A 25941-nucleotide genomic window follows, 5' to 3' on the forward strand; every position below is an offset into this window, starting at 1 on the left:
TTAAAAAAAACTTCTTTCTGTTGACTATATGAATATCAGAAAATAACATAAGCAGAATAAATACATTTGGAATATAGTCACCTATTTTCATTAATTTTTAATTCATATCCCTCTTTAAATACACATCTAAAGAATTCACTTTTTCTAATGTGGACCTATTATTTAAAATTTTTCATAAAATTACTTACAATCTTCAAAGTTGTATTTTATAATCACTAAATTTGAAACTGTGAACACCCGTGGTGGATTCATGTCAATGTATGGCAAAACCAATACAATATTGTAAAGTAAAAAAAAAAAAAATGTGAACAACTTCAAGAGAATTTTTTCTATTAGCCATAATATTTTTAACTTAGAAAACACTCTTTATGTAACTGCTTCACTACCTAGTATATTCAAAGTAAGTCCTGCTAAACAAAAACATTCTAAATTGTAAATTTTAAGTCAAAATATATAAATACTTCAGCCCAAGTATTTTTATACAGTTACTGTCATTTTGCTACGTTTCTTGAACAAATACTATCTTTCTTTGATAAATTCTACCCTCCTTTTGGAGAAGGAAATGGCAACCCACTCCAGTACCCATGCCTGGAGAATCCCGTGGAGGGAGGAGCCTGGTAGGCTACAGGCCATGGGGTCGCAGAGTCGGACACGACTGAGCGACTTCACTTCACTTCACTTCACCCTCCTTTTAAAAGATAAACCCTGTCAAATTTGTCTCTGTTGATAATTTTTAAAATGTTTATCTATATGTGAAAGCTGCAAAACAGTTTTCCCGGTCTCAATCCATTGCAGTACAGATACAAAGTTACCCAATTAAAAATAGGAGTTCCACCAAGATGCTGCTCAGAGATTCAGTTATTCCAAAGGACAATCACAAAATCCTGAAACTATGAGTTTGTATACATATATACAATGTATATGTATATGACATTACTTATATATGTATGAATACATATACATATATGTATATATATATAAGACTTTATTTGAGCTCTCATCATGTAATTTGTTCAGTTTCTTTCTTTCATACGGATGTGATTTCAAGTTTTGTCTTCAATAACTGCAGTTTGCTAAAAATGTCAAAAGTTGTTATTGTTTTGCACTTGAATTGTTGAATACTTTGATGAAAGATTTCCAGCTGCTTTTTTAACTTATACAATCAAAATATGGGGGATTTGTTTACAAGAAGCTTGATATCACTTTAGTATCCTTGTATTGATTTACAAAGTACCATCCTTAAAGGCTCATACAGTTCTAATACCCAATCAATAGAGCAGGTAGCTTAGAAGAACAACGCATGTCTGGAGTGAGGGGAAAACAAGAGAACAGAAGCAGAATCTTGCCAGAATCACATAAAAAGAAAGCTGAGTGATGCTGGACTGGTCTGAGATTGGAGACCATTTAATTTTCAGCAGATCCAAGCCACCAGAATGTGTCCTAAATTCCAGTGGTACCCAACAGCTCTCATGTAGGAGCAGAAGTCACACTGATGTCAAGTTTTGCATCTGCAAGATGGATACAGCAGGCAAGGAAGGAAGGATGCTGGCAGGGGGGTGACCATGGAGATACTGGAAGGGTGCAGACTATAGAAGGAAACCCAGGAGGGAGGCATTGGGGGACCCCAGTAATGCCAAAGAAGAGGCAAGAAATTTTAAAAATTGAGGGATTGTTGTCAGCTAGGCTGAGAACAGGTAGAAATTGATGTGTCAGACAACAAAGTATTCAATATATAAAAGAAGGTGGGGCCAAACAGTACAAACTTCCAATTATAAATAAGGAGGAGGGATATAACTTACGACACGATAAATGAAAATAATACTGCTGTATATTACAAATGAGAGTTAAGAGAGTAAATCCTAAAAGTTCTCATCACAAGTACCTGTATGAAATGATGCATATTTATCAAAGGTATTGTGATACCACTTCATGATGTAAATGAATCAAACCATTGTGCTGTATACCTTCAACTTACACAGCCCTGTATGTCAATTCTATCTCAATAAAACTGGAAGGAAAGAAAGAAGATGGGGGATAACAGAAACAAGGAAGGCTGGAAGAAAACAAAGCTTGAGAGTCTGAGCCTCAAAGAAGCAAGGATTTTGATTTCAAGATGTAAAGTTAATTATCCAGATCTAGCAGAATTCTAAATGCCTGCTTCCAGACAGCAACCAGAGAACCTCTCTACAACCCCCAGCCCCGCCCTGTAAAACATCGAATTTCCTCCACTAATCGGGGTTGCCAAACCAGCTTCATCATCAACCTGCCTTATCTATGAAGCCCCATGGATTCACAGAGACAGAACATGCTTTTCAAAGTATCATCTTGGGAAATGGAGAGACTGGGCTAGCACATGCAGAAAACCAAACTACTGGATTTCTAATGTCTATGCTTGTTTCACACTGAGAAAATGGGTCAGCAAATGAAACAGACCACGGAACCTGAGACCTGAGACCTTCGGCTTGTCTGACACAAGAAAACAACGACAAGACTCTTCCACTTTACAGACAAACCAGGGAGGCCAAGTGCTGAGCCGTGACGGGACTCATCAGAGGCAGGAGATGGCCCGGCATCCATGGTTCCTTTCATCTGCAGCATCCTTATGTTAATTTCTTAAATAAACCCCATGAAGTGAAGTGAAAGTTATGTCCGACTCTTTGTGACCCCATGGACTATACAGTCTGTGGAATTTTCTAGGCCAGAATACGGGAGTGGGTAGCCTTTCCCTTCTCCAGGGGTTCTTCCCAACCCAGGGATCAAACCCAGATCTCCCACGTTGCAGGCGGATTCTTTACCAACTGAGCCACAAGGGAAGCCCAAACCCCATGAGATCACCCCCAAATCTCCTTCCAGATGCTGGACAAGATCTCCAATGGAACAGGAGGGAGTTTACACTGAATAGCCTCAACCTTCCCCATGAAATAATCTGAAAAAACCGTTTGGATTTCCATGATCCCAAGGAAAGGGCAGTGATTCCCTCAAAAGGACAGAAGTTGGTGTTGAATTTGATTATTTCCAAGGTTACCTTGGGCTCCATCCCAGGACTTTATAGTGTCTTTGCCGTGCAGGAACTCAGATGTAAATCGGCAATCCAGGACGCAGTCACTTAAAAGTGAATGTGCCGCGACACAAGTAAACTGTGGAGTATTCTAGAACTCCCCGCTTCAGACCTCCTCCCTGCTACCCCTCCTCCTCCTGAATCCAGGCCCCACTCGACGTGCGCCCCAACTGGGGCCCTTCTGCTGAGCTGCTCACCTGCGCCCTGCCTCTCAGTGGCCTCTCAGGCCCCCTGACTGTCCCCTACTGTGGGGTGCACCTGCCCCACCCTCACCCTGCACCTGCGGTCATGCTACCGGAATGCTTTCTCTGACAGCCACATGCAGGGCTGGCCACAGCAAAGGCTATGCCAAATGCAAAATAAAACCAAATGTTTCTTGCTCAAAAACCAGGAAAAGTTTTCCCCCCTTTCTTCTACTGTCTCTCACTCAACCTGTCATGGTGCTTTTTTCTTTTTTTATGTTATTTAACGTCATGCTCCTTCAGTCACGGGGATACTCACCTGTGGGGTGAGTGCAGACCCCACAGCACCTGCAGTTCCACTGTGGTGTGGACTGTAGACATCTGACCAGAACCCCCACCATGCCCAGATCCCCACAGGGTGGGAGCAGCGGAGAAGGTGGCAGGTGGGAAGACGACAGGAGGCAGAACTTGATACAAGCCGACGCTCCAAGTTCCTGGGACTTCACTTACAAAACACAAATTCAGAGTCAATCACTGCTATATTTAGAATGGATAACCAACAAGGACCTACTGTATAGCACAGGGAACTCTGCTCAGTGTTATGTGGCAGCCTGGATGGGAGGGGGATTTGGGGGAGAATGGATACATGTGTATGTATAGCTAAGTCCCTTTGCTGTCCACCTGAAACTCACATTGTTAATCAGCTATATTCCAATACAAAATAAAAAGGTTTTATTTAAAAAAGAGAAAAAAAGAATTTTAAGATGGCAAGTACAAAATACTGAACTCTAAATGTGGGGTCTTTTATGGGTGCAGGGCTCCATGAGCCACACCAGTGAAGTCAGGCCTGGCCATGCAGTTCATGACCTCACTTCCTTCAGGTCTCTGCTCAAATGTCACCTCTCAGAAAGCTCTCCCCTGACCATGTGTATAAAATAGCAAACCACTCACCCACCTTTCAGAATTTCACATCCTCTGACTCTCCTTTTCTCGATAGACCTTACCACTGCCTGGTAGATGGGAACTTGTTGATGAAGTGACCTGTGCATCTGTTGTCTGTCTCTCCTGCTATAATGTTTGCTCTGTTGAGGAAGGGAGTTCGTGGTGTTCATTGTTACATCTCCTGGGTTAATAAACCCAGACATATGGCAGGGGCTCCAGAAGCACCTGCTCAGTACATGAATGAATGGTTATTAAGCTGCACAATGACCACGACAGGTTGTAAATGTGCGTTTCAGGAATTTCAGGAAAGAGTGAGTCTTTGTGAGCTGGGGCCCGGGTACACAGCTTACATTCTAAAGAGGAATAATTTTATGACTGCTTTCTTCAAGGTTTGTGCAGAATTCTCTAAGGTCACAGAGAAGGCTCTAGTGGAGGTGACACCCTTGGGTGGAAAGTGATTAGGACTTAGCTTGATGGATGTGCTGGGCATAAGGGGGTTGTACTCCAGGCTGAAGGGCTGCTTTAAAAAAAAAAGAAGAAGCATTAAGCAGTCTGGGTGGGATATGAGGGTTTAGTCTGATGGCCCAAGAGAAAAGAGAGGGTCCAGATGCCTCAGAAGAGGAGAAAGAGCATTTAAAAACCTGGGAAGACATGAGAGAAACTCTGAGGCTAGGACATCCACATCCTACTTGCAGAGCATGAGAAAATTGGTTTGCTTGGAGTAGAGAGTCTGGTTCTTTTAATAAGTCATCAAATGGAATTGTAATTCAGGGGCATCTTATACTAGAATGTCTAATCTGATATATGCAATTTATTACAGAAATTTATTATATTAATTTATATGCATGCTTTTTATAAGCCTCAAATGTTTATCTACTAGAGAATTAGAAGCAATGAAATCTACAGAGATATCTCTATTTTTTATTTTATAAGCTCCAATTGCTGACTCTACACCATCACATGTATCCTTAAATCAAATAAATACGTGTACAATGTGTAAGTTAGTAAGTGGGTAATTTCTGAAATTGATGTTTTATATTCTATGGATGCCTCTACTTTTTATATATGTTTATGGATTCTCAAATTTGAATCCATATCAGTGACCAGATGCAATCTATCAAAATGTTTACAATTATTCTAAAATGTATATGGTAGTGGTAGTTTAGTCGCTAGGATTTTTAAATTGTGCATACTTTAAAGAACTCACTAGATTTCAGGGAAGTAGTTCAACTTTGTTCAAACTGGATAAAATGGGGTAAGATGGTGTTTGTGCTGTGCGTAACTGCTCAGTTGTGTCTGACTTTAGTGACCCCGTGGACGGTAGCCCACTAGGTTCCTCTGTCCATGGGGATTCTCCAGGCAAGAACGCTGGAGTGGGTTGCCATGCCCTCCCCCAGGAATCGAACCCAAGTCTCCCACACTGCAGGCCGGATTCTTTACCATCTGAGCCACCAGGGAAGCCCAAGAACACTGGAGTGGGTAGCCTAGCAATTGAACCGGGGTCTCCTGCATTGCAGGCAGATTCTTTACTAGCTGAGCTACCAGGGAAGCCCAAGATGTTGTTTAGAATAAAATTACAATGTATCAAACATGATTGCCTTAAAACATGATTATAAAGTCAAACTGTTATACGAGACAATGAAGGACATTCTATGTTGATAAAAGGATCCATTCAACAAGAATGTCAGAGGTCCAAAACACATGGACCAAGCATCAGAAGGACTGAAGAGAAAAGCAGCTCTATAAGACTAGAAGGAGACTTCAATGTACTGCTGCTGCTGCTAAGTCGCTTCAGTCGTGTCCAACTCTGTGCGACCCCAGAGACGGCAGCCCACCAGGCTCTCCGTCCCTGGGATTCTCCAGGCAAGAACACTGGAGTGGGTTGCCATTTCCTTCTCCGATGCATGAAAGTGAAAAGTGAAAGGGAAGTCGCTCAGTCGTGTCTGACTCCTAGCGACCTCATGGACTGCAGCCTACCAGGCCCCTCCGTCCATGGGATTTTCCAGGCAGGAGTACTCTCCATAATAAACGGAACAGTCAAACAGCATATCAATAAGGAAAAAGAGGCTTTGAACATCACTACAACCCACCTGAACCCAAGAGACATACACAGACTATACCACCCAGCAACAGTACATGCACATTTTTGTCAACAGTCTTATGGACTCTGTGGGAGAGGGAGAGGGTGGGAAGATTTGGGAGAATGACATTGAAACATGTAAAATATCATATAAGAAACGAGTCACCAGTCCAGGTTCGATGCACGATACTGGATGCTTGGGGCTGGTGCACTGGGACGACCCAGAGGGATGGTATGGGGAGGGAGAAGAGAGGAGGGTTCGGGATGGGGAACACATGTATACCTGTGGCGGATTCATTTTGATATTTGGCAAAACTAATACAATTATGTAAAGTTTAAAAATAAAATAAAATTAAAAAAAAAAGTTCAGATGGAACATTCTCCAGGATACATTAAGAAACAAAACACAAAAAATTAAATTTTAAAAGAATGAAGTCATACAAAGTTTCTTTTATGATCACAAGGGAAGGAAACTAGAAATCAACAGCAGAAGGAAAGCTGGACATAATTCATAAATATGTAGAAATTAAACAACACACCAAGTCAAAGAAGAAATCACAAGGGAAAGGAGAAACTATCTTGAGACAAGTGAAAATGGAAACACAATATACCAAAAATAGGATTCAGCAAAAGCACAGCTAAGAGGAAAATTTATAGCTGTAAATGCTTACTTTAAAAAAAAAATCTTAAAAGATCTAAAAAATGTGATTGTATTTTGGCAATTTCAGTTGAACCTAGTGAAACTGGTCCATGATTATACTGGATCTCGGCGTTTTTCTTTTCTTTTCCTTCTTAACTCTCTAAACTCTTTAACTCTCAGTAGGTTTTTCAGTGGCAGGAAAGACAATAAAGCCATATTAAGTAATTAGCCTAGAAGATGACAGAGTAGCAGCAGCTGCAGTATTGGGTTTGTCTCTGCCAACGTCTCCAGCCATATCTCCCACCAAGAGGACATACCATCCCCAATCCCAGCCAGACTGAAACCCCACAGGACTAAAACCACATACAGCTTGAGCCCCAAAGATATGTCCCTACAGACTGAGCACATTACAGAAGGCCCCTTTCACAGACCGAACCTTCCACGGATTGAACATACGACAGACTGCATCCCCCATAAACTGAAACCCTTAAAGAACAGACTGCCACAGACCGGACCCCCTTCATTCTAAACCCTTCAAAGACTGGACCCCCCACACACTGGACCCCTCACAGACTAAACCTCTCACAAACTGAACACATCAAAGACTGAATCCCCCATAGGCCACACCCCTTGAAGAACAGACCCCCCTGTTGATTAGACTCCTGATATTCTAAACCCCTCACAGATTGGACTCCCACAGACAGGACCCCTCACAGACTAAACATCTCACAAACTGGACCCCCCACAGACTGAGCCCCTCACATCCTACCCAGGCTCCTTAAAGCCTCTCTGTGTACCAGCCTTTCGGCCTTGCATGTTATGATGGCTCCTCTGCAAAGAGAGCCTTAGATTCCCCCAACCACACCCCACGTGGGTCCCCCAGTCCCCCGCCCACCCACCCAATACTGAACAGAAGTCACAGGTCCTCTGGGCTCTCAATTAGTGCCTGTTGTGAACAGAGATAAGACTTTGGTAATCTACATGTAAATATACTAAGGTGTCATAGTCAGAAGCACTTTTGTCTTCATGATTATGCTTGGCTACTTACAAAAGACTTTCTATTGGGAGTCATAATTTGTGTTCTAATTAAAACTGTTTCTGGGAACACACGGTATGAATTATGAATACAATACCCACATGAAGCTAACACCGACAACCCACAAACAAGGAACTATTCAAACAGCTTCGTACACCAGCTAATGAAGTAGATAAATCATATTTTCTCTTGGAAGCTGCATATATTTTTGTGTCTTGGACTGCTCAGGAATCAAATTAACATTCTTTAAAGAATATGTGTTTAATCACTAGTTTTCAGGCTCAGCGGGTAACTAGCTGTACATATCTTAATGCTATCATGGAATAAAAGGAACATTATAAATATCTTTATCTTATGTGGTAATATGCCAATGCAGAAAGTCACAATATTGATAAAACACATTCATTCATTTCTTCATTAATTGAAAAAATTATTTAAGAAAGAGACATGATCATTGCTATGAATGAATTGAGATTGCTTTAGCATTTCCTGTGATATCATCTAGTAAATTTTCCCCTCACAAACTACTACAAAATAGAGGGCATATTATAGTCAGCTAAGCTTTTATGAAATCCTAAGTAATACATTTTTCCAGGTTAACTGAACTACTCACATTAATATTACCTATGAGATTCTTTCCTACAAAATGTCAACAGTATATTGTATTACAATGATTACGTGTATCCACTGGGTCACCCTCTGGCTTGGATGAAGGATCCAGCATTTCTGCTCAGGTTCTTCATGTAAAATTGGGATAAGAGTTGCTCCTTGGGGTAAGAATTAAATGAGTGAATAAATGTTAACCACTTTTCCTTTTATATGTGATCATTAATGGAACAAATATTTGGTAAGTGCCTACCATAGGGGGCAAGCATGTTTCTAAACAGAGAACAAAACGGAGGGACATTTTCTGACGGTGGTATAGAGAAAAATCCAGCTGGGAAGAAGACAGGGAATGAATGAACATGTGGCAGGAGATGGGAGGAGAGATGCTGTTTCACAGGGCAGCTAGGGAACAACTCACTGGAAAAGTGACATTTGGTAGAAATTCTAATATTTCTAGTATTCCCACGGCAGCATGAAGAGACAGAGTTCCAAGCAGAACAAAGGTCCACTGGGCCGCAAGCACGGTGCGTTTGAGGAACAGCAACGTGAATGAAACAATGCAGCTGAATGAGGTAATGAGAGAGGAGTGGGAGAGATGAGGTCAGGGAGGTGACCAGGGGGTCTGGACACGGGAGGTCCTGGCAACCGCTTCAAGGACTCGGTCTCAGGACCTTCCCTGGCAAGGCAGTGGTCGAGACTCCGTGCTTCCACTGCTGGGGCTCTGGGTTCTGAAATGGGAAGGCAGTGGGAGTTCTCCACAGAGTCATGACAAGGTCTGGCTAACACGCTGAGAGAGAACAGTGCAGCCGGGCAAGGCTGCGGGAGGAAAGAGGAGTTTCATTCATGGTGGTGATGATGGCGAGAAAGCGGCTGAATCCTCAGGATAGTCTCGAGGGGGCAACCGCAGGGTGTGCCGACGGATGGGATTGTGGGGCATGAGAGAATAAAAGATGAGTCAGGGAGGACTTTGCATTTGGCCTGAGCAATTGGAAGAAAGGAGTTTACCACTTGCTGAGATGAGACCGACAGCAGGAGAAGCAGATTCTGTGGAACGTTCAGGAGTTTATTTCAAATCTCATGAGTGAGTAATACTCATGACACGGCCAAGTGGAGCCACTGAGCAGACAGTTGGATATACAGCCTGGATGTAGGGAAAGGTCTAGACTGAGGATATAAATTCAGGAGTTACCCACATATAGACATTTAAGCCTAACTGAAAATATGATATAATTCAACTCAATACGAGGTATAATCTCATTCTTTAAAAAGTATTCTGATTTGTCCTTTGAATTTTATCAGCCTGAAGTGTATTTTGCATCCTAAGTTGTTACAGATGTGGAAGGGGAGGAGTTGAGGGTGGTCTTTTATCATCTCCAGGTATGTGGGCTAATATTCCACAAAGTCAGGCCAGAAATAAAGTTGAAACAAACTGACTTTTCTTCTATAATTTACCCCAGTGTCATTTTGACCTCACACCATCTAAACGAAGAATGTTCCAAAAAGAACTATTCATTACGCTGTACACCTAAAATGAATACGAAGTTATAAGCCAACTATCTCTCAATAATCACAAAAAGAACTAAAACAGAGAAGCAAGTTCCAGAAAATAGCATTCTGAAAAAAAAGGTATTTGTCCCAAAACCCAAATAAAATTGAAATATAGACCTCTATAAACAATCTAGTCTCTTTCGCTGCAACAGCAATGGAACAAGTATGCTACATACTCAGAGTTGAAACAGCAATTAGCTAAGTAATAAAATTAGGGGGCTGAGCATCCTCTATAATATCTGAGTGTCAGTGACCACGATGATGTTTCCCAGGAAACCAGAAATCTCCCAGTAACAAATATGGTGAAATACAGTTCCCCTCAAATGCTGTGTTCTAGATCAGCCTCGAGTACTTAGAAAATAAGGACTTTCTAAACTCTTCAAAAACAAACAAACAAACAAACCCAAACCTCCTTCCGCTGATCTAAGCAGAAAAGACATGGGGGTCTTGGGGACAAAAACTATTGAGGCTTATCAATAAAAACTAAAACACAACAACAAAAAACAATAAAGCCCACAAAATCCTCAGCCTGACCAAAGATTTTCCCAGGACTGTATTCTGATAGATCAAAGCTTTTCTGTCATTGCTTTTTCCCTTCTTGCCTTCCTTCCTCTCTCCCTCGTTTCTTTTTTTTTTTTTTTTGGTCACTGCTTTAAAGAAACATCACTGGTAGATAAAAAATGGAGAAGAGGAAGGAATAAGAAAGGTCAATCTCAATTTTTAAAATATCTGACATAAAATACTTTAAAGGAATATAATTACAACATTAAAATACACTTAATATTTAGGACTAAACTATCAACATTTTACCAAATGCAATTCCTTTGGGGACCAACCAGAATTAATGTGAATTGCAGATGACATGACTGTTTAGATAGAAAATATTAAGGAATCCACAAAACAACTACTACAACCTGTAAGTCAATCTAGCAAAGTTGTAGATTAATGTACAAAAATCAATTGTATTTTTATACAATTATACATACTACATATATAATAGCAGTGAGTCAATGGAAAAATGAAATAAACAAGAGGACTGAAAAGGGAAAATATTTCAGAATAAATTCAACAAAGACAATGGAAGATTTATACACTGACAATAACAAAGTAGTAAAAGCAATATTTCCAAGTTTGTTCCATTCTGGACGCTTTCATGCTCTCCTGCCAGCCCACCCTTATATACGCGCTTCTGCTCCTAAGTATATAACCAAGCTGCTTAGAAAGGCAGAATTCAAATGTACTTGAACTTTATCTCATAAAATTAAAGACCATCTGCAGAGACAGACTGATAAAATGATATAATTCCATAAAGAAATTAGTCTGCATTGAGGACCTATTATTTATAAGATTATTTCTCACACATTTTTTCTCTCTCAGTACTCACTATAGCCCTCTATGTAAATATATTATTATTATGTAAAATTTTTTCCAGTAAGGAAACGGAGACTGAGAAAGGCCCAGTTATTTGCCAAAATACACCCAGCTATTAAGACGCAGAGCTGAGACACATGTATTTGGGGTGCTTTCCACTTATTTAGTGACATTACCATAAACAGAGAATTTAAAGCAAGTGAATACATGTAGTTTTGGATTCAACTATCAATACTTTGGGTGTTTTTTTTGTATCACCAATAAAGAAGCACACATTTAAATATAATACTGACATTTTGTGGGGCTTTTTCTTGTCACCAAAATGTCCTATTTTTCCCACAGGGCAGTCAGTTTTTGGTGGAAAGGTGATTCACCTGCTTCTTTAAGAGGTGGTTCTGTATAAAACAGAGTCCCACGAGCTTCTAGGAAGTACCTGAGACTTGGGGAGAACTAGAAATGTGCTGCTGCCTTTGCTGCTGCTGCTGCTGCTGCTGCTGCTAAGTCGCTTCAGTCGTTTCCGACTCTGTGCGACCCCATAGATGGCAGCCCACCAGGCTCCTCCATCCCTGGGATTCTCCAGGCAAGAACACTGGAGTGGGTTGCCGTTTCCTTCTCCAATGCATGAAAGTGAAAGTGAAGTCGCTCAGTTGTGTCCAACTCTTAGCGACCCCATGGACTGCAGCCCACCAGGCTCCTCTGTCCATGGGATTTTCCAGGCAAGAGTACTGGAGTGGGGTGCCATTGCCTTCTCTGAGAAATGTGCTAAATTTGCTAAATTATAAAACAAACAGAATAGCACAGAACTAGGAGAGCCCACACTTAGGATACTGAAAATTTAACATGGAGCCAGCAGTCATTGCCTACTGTATGGCAGACAGCACCACAAGAACCTGTAAAACTGCTTATCACCATCTCGGACTGTCTTTCGTCAGAGAAAAAACACCCACATGCTTCCAACCTAGACACTTTTAGAAGTATCTATACAAAAATCTCATAATCTACTAAAAATACTTCCAAATAATGAAATATTAAACAAATGCATTGATGAACAGCTGTTTGCATGTTAATATGATTCCAAGTTAATACACTGTTTAAACATTCATCAGGAAAAGGAAAATCGATTTAAAAAATAAACCGTAATGCCTGACCCTCAAATCTTCTACCTTTGGAAATCCAAAGTCTGAAAATCATTAATAAATAACAAAATAAATAACAAAATAACAAATATTTTGACCTTCAACAAAAATCCCCTTCGGTTATTAAGCTCAATCGTACAGTGTTTCAGAATTTACTCAAGTCATGGTGAAAATGTAGCACTCTGATCCAGTTTCCATCACTTAATACTAACAAATTTAATCCTAGGATACTCCTACTAATTATATCACTTAGAAGAAAGCATTTGTGTAAGTGGGGAGGCTAATTTCATCTCACATTTAAAAAAAACAAATGTTCAAGTGAAGTCTCTACCTAGATTTTCAGCTTTCTTATTTCTTCCACCTTCTGGTAAGCTCCAGAGTTACTGGAATGCAGAAATATTCTAAAGGGGGACTATGTTAATGGCATAGTCTGACTCCAATTATATGTCTCTTGTGTCTGGCATGAATCTCATGCACTTTCATCTGCCAGCAGCAGAAGAGGAGAAGGGGAGGGACAGAACACAGAGCTGCCATCTGCTGCTACCCCCCAGCTCCTGAGAAATGAAGACAAGCCGGGGAGTTTCTCCTGGAGACAGAAGCCGTGTGTACTTCCCAGCGGGACCACGAAGTGCTTCCAGGAAGCAACATTTGGACCTCGCACATTAAAAAGCAAAAGAATTTCCCTGGAGGTCCAGTGATTAAGAAGCTGGGCTTCCACTGCAGGGGGCATGGATTCAATCCCTGGCCAGGGAACTAAGATCTTACAAGTCACGTGGGAATAATAAACAAATAAAAATAATTTTTTTTAATCCACAGTTAAAAAAAACTTACAAGAGACATCCTAAATAGAGTGACCCTGCAAAAGTAGCACTGGATTCCATTATGAGAACTGTAGATTTTCACATCCAGCAGCTGCAGACCACAGCAAGTGAGGTCTCAAGGTCACTGTCCTTAGACAGACACATTCTTAACCCAGTGTCCCGCAGTTCCCACCACCCACTGGGGTCCTTCTACTGACCCATTCCATTAATTCGTTTCACAACCTGGCCCTTTAGGCATCTGAGTTTGCAACCCCTGGTCTGCAAACAATTAAACACAGTACTTACAGCTGCATGACCAAGTACAAGTGATTTGGGCTTTCATAGATGTCTTCCAGGGCCACGATGTTCTCATGCTTAATCCTGAAAGGAAAAAAAAGTGCGCATATGGAATAAGTACACGAGACATGTAAGTACAGAGACATGCTACCTTAAAAAAAAAAAAAAACACATGTCGTAATAGCAAAAAGTTCTAAGACAGAATCTAAACACTACAAGGTGATGTTTTAAGATGCCTCTTCATCTTTTCCCCAGACTTTTTTCCCGACTCATCTTCCACGCTCTCTGCTCTTCTCTCTGGAGGCTCTGTATCTGATCACATAGCAATACAGGATAACCATCACTGCTTCCCTGTACACCCTACCCCTCTAGCATTTATTCACAGGAATCCCAGGAATGGGCCAAAATCCTATTATCTGGCAGGGTGCACTTTGGACAGCTGAGCCCCCAAGGAGCATTTACTTGTTTCCTCTTTTGCAGCCTCACAACGGCCATCACAGACTGACCGGAACAGCCCATTGTATGTAAATCCATCCCCACAACAGGCTGGATGTTCCAGGGATCAGCTTCACCTTCAGGTTTCTGACTCCAGGGTAAGTAATGGAAAACTAGACTGACCACCTCATTGGGGTTCTAGTCACCATTATCCTCAAAGGGCCGTTCAGTACCCCAAGCAAAGTAGACCGATGCTTCCCCAAGAGTGCCTCCCAGACAGGCAGCACCAGCGTCTCCTGGGAGATAGTGAGAAATGCAAATTCTCCTCAGACAGAATCAGAATCTCTGAGGCTGGAGCCCAGGAACCTGCTTTAACAAGATCCTCAGATGATCAGTCTGCACAAGGGGAGGTGGAGGAATTCTGTATTATGACAGGGCTTCTCAAAGGGCACACTTGAATCTCTGGGGAATCTGGTCCCAGCACACATTCTGATTCAGTGGATTCTGGGCAGGGCCTGAGAGCCTGGCATTTCTAACAAGCTCCCAGGAGATGATGGTGCTGCTGGTCTGCAGACCACACCGGGAGCAGCAAAGTCCTAACAATAAAACTAAAAGAGAAGAAAACAGTCTAATTCTTGCCCTTCGAACTACCGATTAGGAATAGCTTCTGCTCAGAATGTACAACTTGGTGTTTATTTAAAACATTTGAGAGAAGAATCATTTCATTATGAGCTAATTAGCTCTTACCACAAACTTCTTTGAAATGACTGCTGAACCATTTAAAAGCAAGCATTGAACAGGCAGATTCCTGTGAATCCCTGAAAATAGGCATGACAGGCTACTCATCCTATTTCCCCTCAGTACTTAGCACAGAGCTGCTTGATAGCATGGAGCTGCTTTGCTCCTAAACAACGAGTCATTATTTATTTAGGGAAAATGAATGCAATTTTCCTAAGTGTGAAATGTCTACCCCTCAAAAGAAATTTATAAGATAGAACAAACCAGAATATGATCTTCCTTTTGAGCAGATGAAACAAGAGAACAAACGAATTAACTGAGAGAGGCTATGCTTTGTTTTGATCACTGCAGCTCTTATCAGTCAATGCAGTTGATGTGTAGGAAGTAAGAACACAGATTATCCCAAATTCACATTTCATCTGATTCCAAGGCAGGGAACCTAATTATTTGTTGGCAGTGGCTTCTGTGGTTCCTAAGCAAAATAATATCAGCAACATATCATATGCACCAAGGAAACCATGAGAGAGCAACCTGGCACCCCGATACCCCAGATGTTTGTGGAATTATTATTATTGGACACGTGAAAAAAAAATGCAAAAACAGTACAGAATACATGGATTTTCCCCTTTTCCAATTAAAAAAAAATGCCATTGGAATCCATCACATAGGCACAAATGTCTTCTTTCAGTGAAGTTTACTTGGGAGTTAATTAAGAGCTTAGACTTATGGGAATGTGAAAGGAATGGGGTTTATACGGAGAACTGCCAGATAAAACACAGGACACTCAGTTACATTCAATTCTAGATAAACAATGATTACTTTTAAAATATAAATGTGTCCCAAATACTGCACTGCAGTTTATCTGAAATACAAATGTAAGTGGGTGCTAGGTCTGGCCACTCAAGTACATGAATCACAATAAATGAGCCTCCAAACTGGGCTTGGGGGTTGTACCTAGAATCTTAGCTCCCCTCAGAGGTTCGGCCAAGAAGACAATTTGAACCCTGGACTACAGCCATTAATACAGATTCAACTATATACACAGAGTCAACTATATACAAAGCACCTGCTCAGCCAAAGTAGGAGACTAATAAATTAAAAATGTAAGTCCTTTATTTGGATGCAAGGCATAGAGAAATTAAAATCTATTTAGCTTGCTACACCTTACATGAGTTCTTACAGTGGCTCAAACGGTATAGCTACTGACTCTCCCTTTGATGAATCAATCAGTCAATCAGTCATCACTTCCTGACTTTCTGCTCTGTGTCTGGGAGAACATAAGGAAAAAACAAAATAAGGTTTGCCCTCAAAAATCTTATCACCCTAATGGAGAGACCCATGAAGCAATGAGGGAAGAATTAAATGCTATGTACTACACAACTGTTGTTAAATTCAGAGAAAGCAAGGCCCTGGGTCAGAATTATAGTGAAGGCCTCAAAAAAAAAAAAAAAAAAAAAGATGGAGGCTAAGTTGGGTAGGATAATGTATCAATAAGCATATCATAAATTTCAGGACTTCCCTGGCAGTCCAGTAGCTAAAGACTCCGAGCTCCCAATGCAGGGGACCTGGGTTCCATCCCTAGTCAGGTAACTAGATCCCGCATACAGTAATCAGATCCAGCAGAGTCAAATAAATGTTTTTAAAAATTTCCAAGAAATTCTAAAATGGTCTTTTAAATGTCTCTTAAGAAAAGCGGTTTAATTCACTCGTAAATGTTACAATGTGACAAAAGATTGCAGCCTGTACTTTATGCCACCCTCAGATTCCTTAAGGAAAACCAAACTGAAAATTTTAAACATTATTTCATAGCCAAATTATCCCTACAAAATGCCATGTGAATATCCATCCACACATCTCTGCGTGCTCACCATGTACTAACCACACAGCTAGGAATCACAACAGAGGTACCTCAGCCCTCTAGGAGCTCACACAGCTGGGCGTCCAGCTGCAGCCAGGACACTTCACAGGCAATCTTTCTTATATTTACCAGAAATCATCTTCTTTACAATTAGTGCTCTCTCCTGGTGCCAACACAGAACAAGCTTACACATCATACAAGCTCTTCTCATATACCCTGCAAATATTTGTGGGATATAATTTCCCTACTAAGTTTACTCTTCTTATCATCCGTCAGTTCTCTTCCAACATGAATTCTATTCCTTCCATCGTGTTACTGTCACTTGTTTGTTGGTTTTGTTTGTTCAGAGCAGGTTATTCTGAACCGAAAGTAATGATCACAGTGCAAGATACGGCATCAAGAATAAGATACTAAATAATAGGGTAGAGCTATTAACTATGCTGAGCTGGATATTATAATTTTGCAGATAAAGCTTAACCTTAGGTACATTTTTTACGGCAGCTGCATGACTGTTGGCATATAAAGAATATAAGCCCCATGGAGGCAGGGATTTTTGACTCTTTTGTTCATTACTCTCTCCCCAGTGCTGAGAAAAGAGCATGGCAGGTAGTATTAATACTGTCAGTACATGCTTCTTGAATGAATAGAATAATATAAAGTTTAGGGACAATTAAATGACCAGATTATTTTTACCTAAACTTCTACCAAACAAGATCTCCTCTCTTACTCAGGCTTGACTTTTTGAACTTAGCTTCATTAAACTCAGTCTTTTGGGCTCTATGTGATGCTTCAGATGATCAGAAATATTCTGGAGTTTGATTCTCTCTTCTATTATATTTATGACCCCTCTCCACATTGGGCCATCTGCATATTTTGTTGGGACACATGCATTCCCTATGTCTTCATCCAAATTCCTGAATTCTTAAGTGGGAAAGTTACAAGCCAGAACTCCATGGTATTCCACCAGAGACCCCATCAAGAAAACCAAGACATTCATTCATCAGCTGGCTTTGATGGCTGCTGAGTTGCAAAGCCAGCAATTTTAGCCCATTTATTTTACTGTTCTAGCCGTAAGTGGACAATTAAAATTCTTTGCTGAAATGGCACTCCTCACTTTGAAAGTGAAGTCACTCAGTCATGTCCGACTCTTTGTGACTCCATGGACTGTTGCCTACGAGGTTCCTCCACCCATGGAATTTTCCAGGTAAGAGTACTGGAGTGGGCTGCCACTTCCTTCTCCAGGGGATCTTCCTGACCCAGGGATCGAACCTGAGTCTCCCGCATTGCAAACAGATGCTTTTACCATCTGAGCCACCTGGGACTTTACATACCACATAATACTATTTGAAAGGGAAATGGGTATTTGGAAAGAATTGTTCTTGGTAAGCCCATCGTGACTCCTAGCAACCACTACAGGTTTTACTAAATGCTTATAATCCATGTGCCTAATTTATAGTTTCAGAACTTTGCTGTGCAGTGGAGTCAAACTATCCTGTCTATACATCTCATAGTCTACCTTTTTCATATTTGGAAGATTTGCCAATATCTCTTATGTTGTTATGACCAACCTAGACAGCATATTCAAAAGCAGAGACATTACTTTGCCAACAAAGGTTCGTCTAGTCAAGGCTATGGTTTTTCCTGTGATCATGTATGGATGTGAGAGTTGGACTGTGAAGAAGGCTGAGCGCCGAAGAATTGATGCTTTTGAACTGTGGTGTTGGAGAAGACTCTTGAGAGTCACTTGGACTGCAAGGAGATCCAACCAGTCCATTCTGAAGGAGATCAGCCCTGGGTGTTCTTTGGAGGGAATGATGCTAAAGCTGAAACTCCAGTACTTTGGCCACCTCACGTGAAGAGTTGACTCACTGGAAAAGACTCTGATGCTGGGAGGGATTGGGGGCAGGAGGAGAAGGGGACAACAGAGGATGAGATGGCTGGATGGCTCGATGGACGTGAGTCTGAGTGAACTCCGGGAGTTGGTGATGGACAGGGAGGCCTGGCGTGCTGTGATTCATGGGGTGGCAAAGAGTTGGACACGACTGAGGGACTGAACTAAACTGAACTGAACTTATGTTGTTTTCTCAGATATTTCAACTGGGACACTTGAGATAAATGCAATTTCCTTAGTCCCCTGGGATGTAATACATCTAAATCAAGTGAATTAATTTTATAACTTTCTTTAGGCCCCACTTACATATGTGGACTTCCCTGGTGGCTCAGATGGTAAAGCGTCTGTATACAATGTGGGGGACCCGGGTTTAATCCCTGGGTTGGGAAGATCCCCTGGAGAAGGAAATGGCAATCCACTCCAGTACTATTGCCTGGAAAATCCCATGGACAGAGGAGCCTAGTAGGCTACAGTCCATGGGGTGGCAAAGAGTTGGACACAACTGAGCGACTTCACTTTACATATGTTTTATATAAACCATGTTTTGAGTGTTAACTATGTGTCAAAACTATACTAAGTATTTTTAAGGATTTCATTTAATATAGTAACCTCAGAAAGTAGCTATCATTCTCCCTATTTTTAAAAGAAGAAAACTAAACTAAAACTAAACTTAAACTAAAAGTAAGACCCCCAAGAGGCTAAGAAAGCATTCCCAAGTCATACAACTAGTAATGGATTTGTCAAGATTCTAACTCCTAAGACCCTGTTCAAGCACTTATGCTATAACTTCATGTTAACTAACTTATAATGAGAATATCAAAGATATTCTCATAAATTCTGAGTTGTCTGTATAAAATCATAACACCTAAAGTTAAAGTATTAAGTTTCATAACTAACAACATAATATCCACCTCTGGAGGCAGTGAGGCAGAGATCTGTATTACTCTCCTGAAATCTACTGGAAGCTCTCAAGATACTTGGTTATAAACACCCTGACAGACGAAATCCCAGTGGGTCAAAGTGAGCCAGAGGGAGAGCTATTCAGAAGCAGAAGGAACAGTTAGGAGTCCAGAAATTCTAATTAGGAAGAGCCTTCAACCAGCCTACATCTGCTGGTGTCCTCAGAAGAGGGAAGAAAGTGGACAGAGAAAAGAGGTGGGGCACCTCATCAACAACCAAATGGAAAACCAAAGTTCTGTTACCCTTGCATAGCTGAATCCCTAGGTCAGCACTCAATCTCTCTAAAACAAGGCCAAGAGAACCTTCATACATAAGGAATGTGCACCCCCAAACAGCAATCCTTTCTAATGTGCATAATTCAAAAGAATAATGTCACTAAAAACAACTCTGTGATGAAAAGAGCCTCACTAAATTTTAATCACTTGCCTACCAGGCCCAAAGTAAGCCCTGGATGGTACATCTACATACAGAAGGCAAATGATTTAAGTAGTAATCTACACTAAAATTGGGCTTCCCTGGCAGCTCAGCTGGTAACAAATCCGCCTGCAATGCAGGAGACCTGGGTTCGATCCCTGGGTTGGGACAATTCCCCGGAGAAGGGAAAGGCTACCCACTCCAATGTTCTGGCCTGGAGAATTCCATGGACTGCATAGTCCATGGGGTTGCAAAGAGTCAGACACGACTGAGCGATTTTCACTTATACACTAAAACCTCCATAAATCTCCACTAATGGGTAGAGTAGGTGAGCTGAGGAGAGTGGGCCCAGGCAGAGAGAAGGAGAGAAAAGCTGAATGGGAAACCAGCATATGGACGCTGCTGCAGACTTCTGCCTGCATGGCGACTGACAGCCATGCAAGAAAACCCCACGGAGAGCCAGGAGAACATTGTAAAGTTAATCCATGCAAAAAATTGTGCCAAATGCACAAGCAGGCCCCATGCCAAGCCCCCAAGCTGCAGAGAACATCAGGACCCAGAGGACAAGCATCCTATTGACTACACACGCTCCTACGAAATGATAGTGAGACCATTTCTCCCTCTGGTCCAGTTCTCCAACGCTTACAGAAGCCACACATTTTCAACTCCACATAAAATGAGGGAGGTTAGAAAAACACTAAAGAGAAGAGGAAAGCGGGGAAATCCCTTTTTTGTTGTTGTTTTTTTCATCCTTTTTTCACTGATCTTGAGGGGGACAGGGAACCACAGCAGCAATTATGAACACTAAGAAGATTATCAGGAGGAAAGACAACAAAACATCTTTCCTTCATGTGGTCTTTAGAAAAGGTCACTTCTCTACTCAAGTGAAAGAAGCCACAGGAGAATAAGAGATGGAAGTAAATGTAATCAGAAGGGGACATGAGACAAGGTGTTTACTGGTGAAGGGGCGGAATGGATCTCAGCACAGGTGCGCAGATGGAAGTTGCATCAACGAGCAGCGACCAGTCTCCCATCCTCCTCCCTTAAGCACTTCTGGGCTAACAGTCCAGTTCAAGAAAGCTCTTTCTCAGGGGAAACACAGGCCCCTCTCAAGCAAAGACCTAAAGGACTGGGTCTTTCACTGCCCATGACTCTTAACTTTTTTTAAACAGTCCACAAAACTTAAATTTCATTCACAAAAAAGATGCTACAGTTCTCTGGCATCGCAAAATGGCCTCAAAAATATCTGAAGAGCATTCTGACATGTTGGCAAACACTCTTGCTCGTCTAAGCAAACAGTATGTTTTCTTTTTTTTAATAAACAAAATAATGTCCTCCTTTCTTGGGTCATTTACAGTGGCTCAGTGGTAAAGAACTTGCCTGCAATGCAGGAGCCTCGGGAGACACGGGTACGATCCCTGGATCGGGCAGATCCCTCGGAGAAGGGAATAGCTACCCACTCCAGTATTCTTGCCTGGAGAACCCCATGGACGAGGAGCCTGGCGGGCTACAGTCCATGGGGTCACAAAGAATCGGACACGACTAAAGTGACTGAGCATATACATAAGCAATACAGGAAACACTGTTGAGAAAATCAGGATATTGTCAGTCACAACGGAAAGTGATAGAGCTGAAATATTTGCCAGATGGTATTAAAAAAAATAATACCTTTCCTTTTTAGAACTTAACAGGCACACTCACAGACGTTATCACATTTCATTTTCACAACAACTCCGTAAAGCAGGTATTATTATTCCTATTTTATAGATGATCACTCCCAGTTTATAACCACTTAATCGTTCTTCCATCTTCCCTCTGGTCTTGCTCTCTTTCTAACCATTCTCCGTGCTATTTAAAGAGTCATCATTCCACAATATAGAATATGCTGACCAAACCGACTGAAATTCATCAGTGGCTCCCACTAGTTCAGAATAAAGTCCAAATGACTTGACATGACCTACAAGGTACCATGTTGCTTGGTCTTCACATACCATCTCATCCTCCAGTGCTGCCAGAACTTGACTGGACCCAGGCAGTTCTCAAACACCAGTGCACACCTTCTTCTCTGGCCACACAGGTGTGCTCATCCCTCTCACATCTTCTCACTAATCTATTCACCCTCTCAGACCCATCCTACGGCACCTCCACTGTGAATCCCTTGCTATTCCTTACCTTTCGTAGGACTGATTCCCTCTCCTCTGGACTACCCCAGTTTTTTCATCACCTGTTGTTATACACATGGCATTGCATCCATCTGTTTGTATGAATATCCATGTATATACTAAACGGTTTTACATGCAGAGAATAAAAGTCTAGAAGGATACAGTTAAACTGGTGAGTACCTCCAAAAGTGAGCTAAGATGGGAGGATATTTTCACCCTCCAGTTTTTGTTAACTGAGTTTCTTCATCTGAACACAACAGAGAGAAACGATTTGAGTGACTGTTTTCTCAATTCTTTCAAGGACAGCACCATACTAGTTGCATAGGAGAGAAAGTTAATTCATTATACATAATACATTCTTTAGGGCATGAGGGCTTGATTCTCTTACTGAACTCAAGTACAAAAGTCAATGGATTGTTGTATTGCCAGATTTTTACTAAGAGGTACTTTTTAAAAGGCTCTTGATCAAAATCATCAACAGCTGGTTCACCAAAATCTATCCATAATGCTGGACACAAAGAAACACATATTGATTAGTTTACATGCTCAAGCAATCAAGACATACTCTGCCTCTCAGCTCTGACACATCTAACTGCAAGATTTTGGACAAGTCATGAAATACTTTCTGACTTGATTTCTTCATTTCTTAAGTGAATACTAATTATGTGGTCTCATTATCTACCTCTATATACACACACATATATATACATGTATAGAGGTAAAATCGGAGAAGGCAATGGCACCCTACTCCAGTACTCTTGCCTGGAAAATCCCATGGACGGAGGAGCCTGGAAGGCTGCAGTCCATGGGATCGCTGAGGGTCAGACACGACTGAGCGACTTCACTTTCACTTTTCACTTTCATGCATTGGAGAAGGAAATGGCAACCCACTCCAGTGTTGTTGCCTGGAGAATCCCAGGGACGGGGGAGCCGGTGGGCTGCCGTCTATGGGGTCGCACAAAGTCGGACACGACTGAAGCGACTTAGCAGTAGCAGTAGCAGCAGCATAGAGGTAAAATTATCACACATACACATACTATCTATGATACTAGATAGACATGGAGAGATCCTGTCTACTAGAAATATAGGCCACCCCAGGAAAAACTAGAATTCAAAGTCCAAAAGCTTTGAATCATCTTTCTTTGCAGCCAGCAGATGGGGCTGTAATCAACAGGACAAAAGGAGCAAAAGCCTAGTACCTAAATCAAGAACATCTTAAGAATGCAAGCCACTTTCCTTGTCTTTTTAAGGATTAAGTACCTAGAACTAACACCCAAAAATGATGTCCTTTTCATCACAGGGGACTGGAATGCAAAAGTAGGAAGTAAAGAGATACCTCAAATAACAGGTAAACTTGGCCTTGGAGTACAAAACCAAGCAGGGCAAAGGCTAACCGAGTTTTGCCAAGAGAACACACTCGTCATAGCAAATACCCTCTTCCAACAATACAAGAGAAGACTCTACACATGGACATCACCAGATGGTCAATACCGAAATTAGACTGATTATATTTTTTGCAGCCAAAGATGGAGAAGCTCTATACAGTCAGCAAAAACGAGACCGGGATCTGACTGTGGCTCAGATCGTGAACTCCTTATTACCAAATTCAGATTAAATTGAAAAAAGTAAGGAAAACCACTAGACCATTCAGCTGTGATGTAAATCAAATCCCTTAGGATTATACAGTGGAAGTGAGAAATAGATTCAAGGGATTAGATCTGATAGAGTGCCTGATGAACTATGGACAGAGGTTCACGACACTGTATAGGAGGCAATGATTAAGACCATCCCCAAGAAAAAGAAAGGCAAAATGGTTGTCTGAGGGGGCCTTACAAATAGCTGTGAAGAGAAGAGAAGCTAAAGGCAAAGGAGAAAAGCAAAGATATACCCTTTGAGTGTAGAGTTCCGAAGAATAGCCAGGAGAGATAAGAAAGCCCTCCTCAGGGATCAAGGCAAAGAAATAGAGGAAAATAATAGAATGCGAAAGACCAGAGATCTCTTCAAGAGAATTAGAGATACCAAGGGAACATTTAATGCAAAGATGGGCACAATAAAGGACAGAAATGGTATGGACCTAACAGAAGCAGAAGATATTAAGAACACGTAGCAAGAATACACAGAAGAACTGTACAAAAAAGATCTTCAGATAATCACAATGGTGTGTTCACTCACCTAGGCCAGACATCCTGGAATGCAAAATCAACTGAGCCTTAGGAAGCATCATTATGAACAAAGCTAGTGGAGGAAATGGAATTCCAGCTGAGCTATTTCAAATCCTAAAAGATGATGCTGTTAGAGTACTGCACTCAATATGTCAACAAATTTGGAAAACTCAGCAGTGGTCACAGGACTGGTAAAGGTCAGTTTTCATTCCAATCCCAAAGAAAGGCAATGCCAAAGAATGTTCAAACTACTGCGCAATTGCACTCATCTCACAAGCTAGTAAAGTGATGCTCAAAATTTTCCAAGCCAGGCTTCAGCAATACGTGAACTTCCAGATGTTTAAGCTGGATTTAGAAAAGGCAGAGGAACCAGAGATCAAATTGCCAACATCCACTGGATCATAGAAAAAAATAAGAGAATTCTAGAAAAACATCTACTTCTGCTTTATTGACTATGCCAAAGCCTTTGACTGCATGGATCACAACAAACTGTGGAAAATTCTTCAAGAGATGGGAATACCAGACCACCTTACCTGCCTGCTGAGAAATCCGTATGCAGGTCAAGAAGCAACAGTTAGAATCAGGCATGGAACAATACACTGGTTCCAAATCGGGAAAGGAGTACGTCAAGGCTGTATATTGTCACCCTGCTTATTTAACTTATATGCAGAGTACATCATGCAAAATGCCAGGCTGGGTGTAGCACACACTGAAATCAAGATTGCCAGGAGAAATATCAATAACCTCAGATACCACCCTTGATAACCACAGATGATACCACCTTTATGGCAGAAAGTGAAGAGGAACTAAAGAGCCTCTTGATGAAAGTGAAAGAGGAGAGTGAAAAAGCAGGCTTAAAACTCAACATTCAAAAAACTAAGATCATGGCATCTGGTCCCATCACTTCATGGCAAATAGATGGGGAAACAATGGAAACAGTGACAGACTTTACTTTTGGGGGCTCCAAAATCACTGCAGATGGTGATTGCAGCCATGAAATTTAAAGATGCTTGCTCCTTGGAAGAAAAGCTACGACCAACCTGCTGCTGCTGCTAAGTCGCTTCAGTCGTGTCCGACTCTGTGCGACCCCATAGACGGCAGCCCACCAGGCTTCCCTGTCCCTGGGATTCTCCAGGCAAGAACACTGGAGTGGATTGCCATTTCCTTCTCCAATGCATGAAAGTGAAACGTGAAAGTGAAGTCGCTCAGTTGTGTCCGACTCTTAGCAACCTCATGGACTGCAACCTACCAGGCTCCTCCGTCCATGGGATTTTCCAGGCAAGAGTACTGGAGTGGGTTGCCAATTGCCTTCTCCAACATAGACAGCATATTAAAAAGCATTTTCATTACTTTGCCAACAAAGGTCTGTCTAGTCCAAGCTATGGTTTTTCCAGTAGTCATGTATGGATGTGAGAACTGGACTATAAGGAAAGCTGAGTGCCAAAGAATTGATGCTTTTGAACTGTGGTGTTGGAGAAGACTCTTGAGAGTCCCTTGAACTGCAAGGAGATCAAACCAGTCCATCCTAAAGGAAATCAGTCCTGAATATGCATTGGAAGGACTGATGCTGAAGCTGAAACTCCAACACTTTGGCCACTTAAGGCGAAGAACTGACTCATTTGAAA

The 25941-nt window shown here is 41.5% G+C and overlaps 1 protein-coding gene across 2 annotated transcripts in view; it reads right to left on the reverse strand.

The window, feature by feature from the left end:
- Positions 1-25941, reverse strand: part of CAMK1D (calcium/calmodulin dependent protein kinase ID) — a 394574-nt gene that overhangs the window by 140057 nt on the left and 228576 nt on the right. For both annotated transcript variants that reach the window (XM_025000914.2, XM_025000915.2), the window contains exon 3: positions 13706-13780. In XM_025000914.2, the coding sequence (XP_024856682.1) occupies positions 13706-13780 (75 nt within the window). The remainder of the gene's footprint in view (positions 1-13705; positions 13781-25941) is intronic.

This window comes from Bos taurus, chromosome 13 (genome assembly GCF_002263795.3).
Source record: "Bos taurus isolate L1 Dominette 01449 registration number 42190680 breed Hereford chromosome 13, ARS-UCD2.0, whole genome shotgun sequence".
NCBI classification, from domain to species: domain Eukaryota; kingdom Metazoa; phylum Chordata; class Mammalia; order Artiodactyla; family Bovidae; genus Bos; species Bos taurus.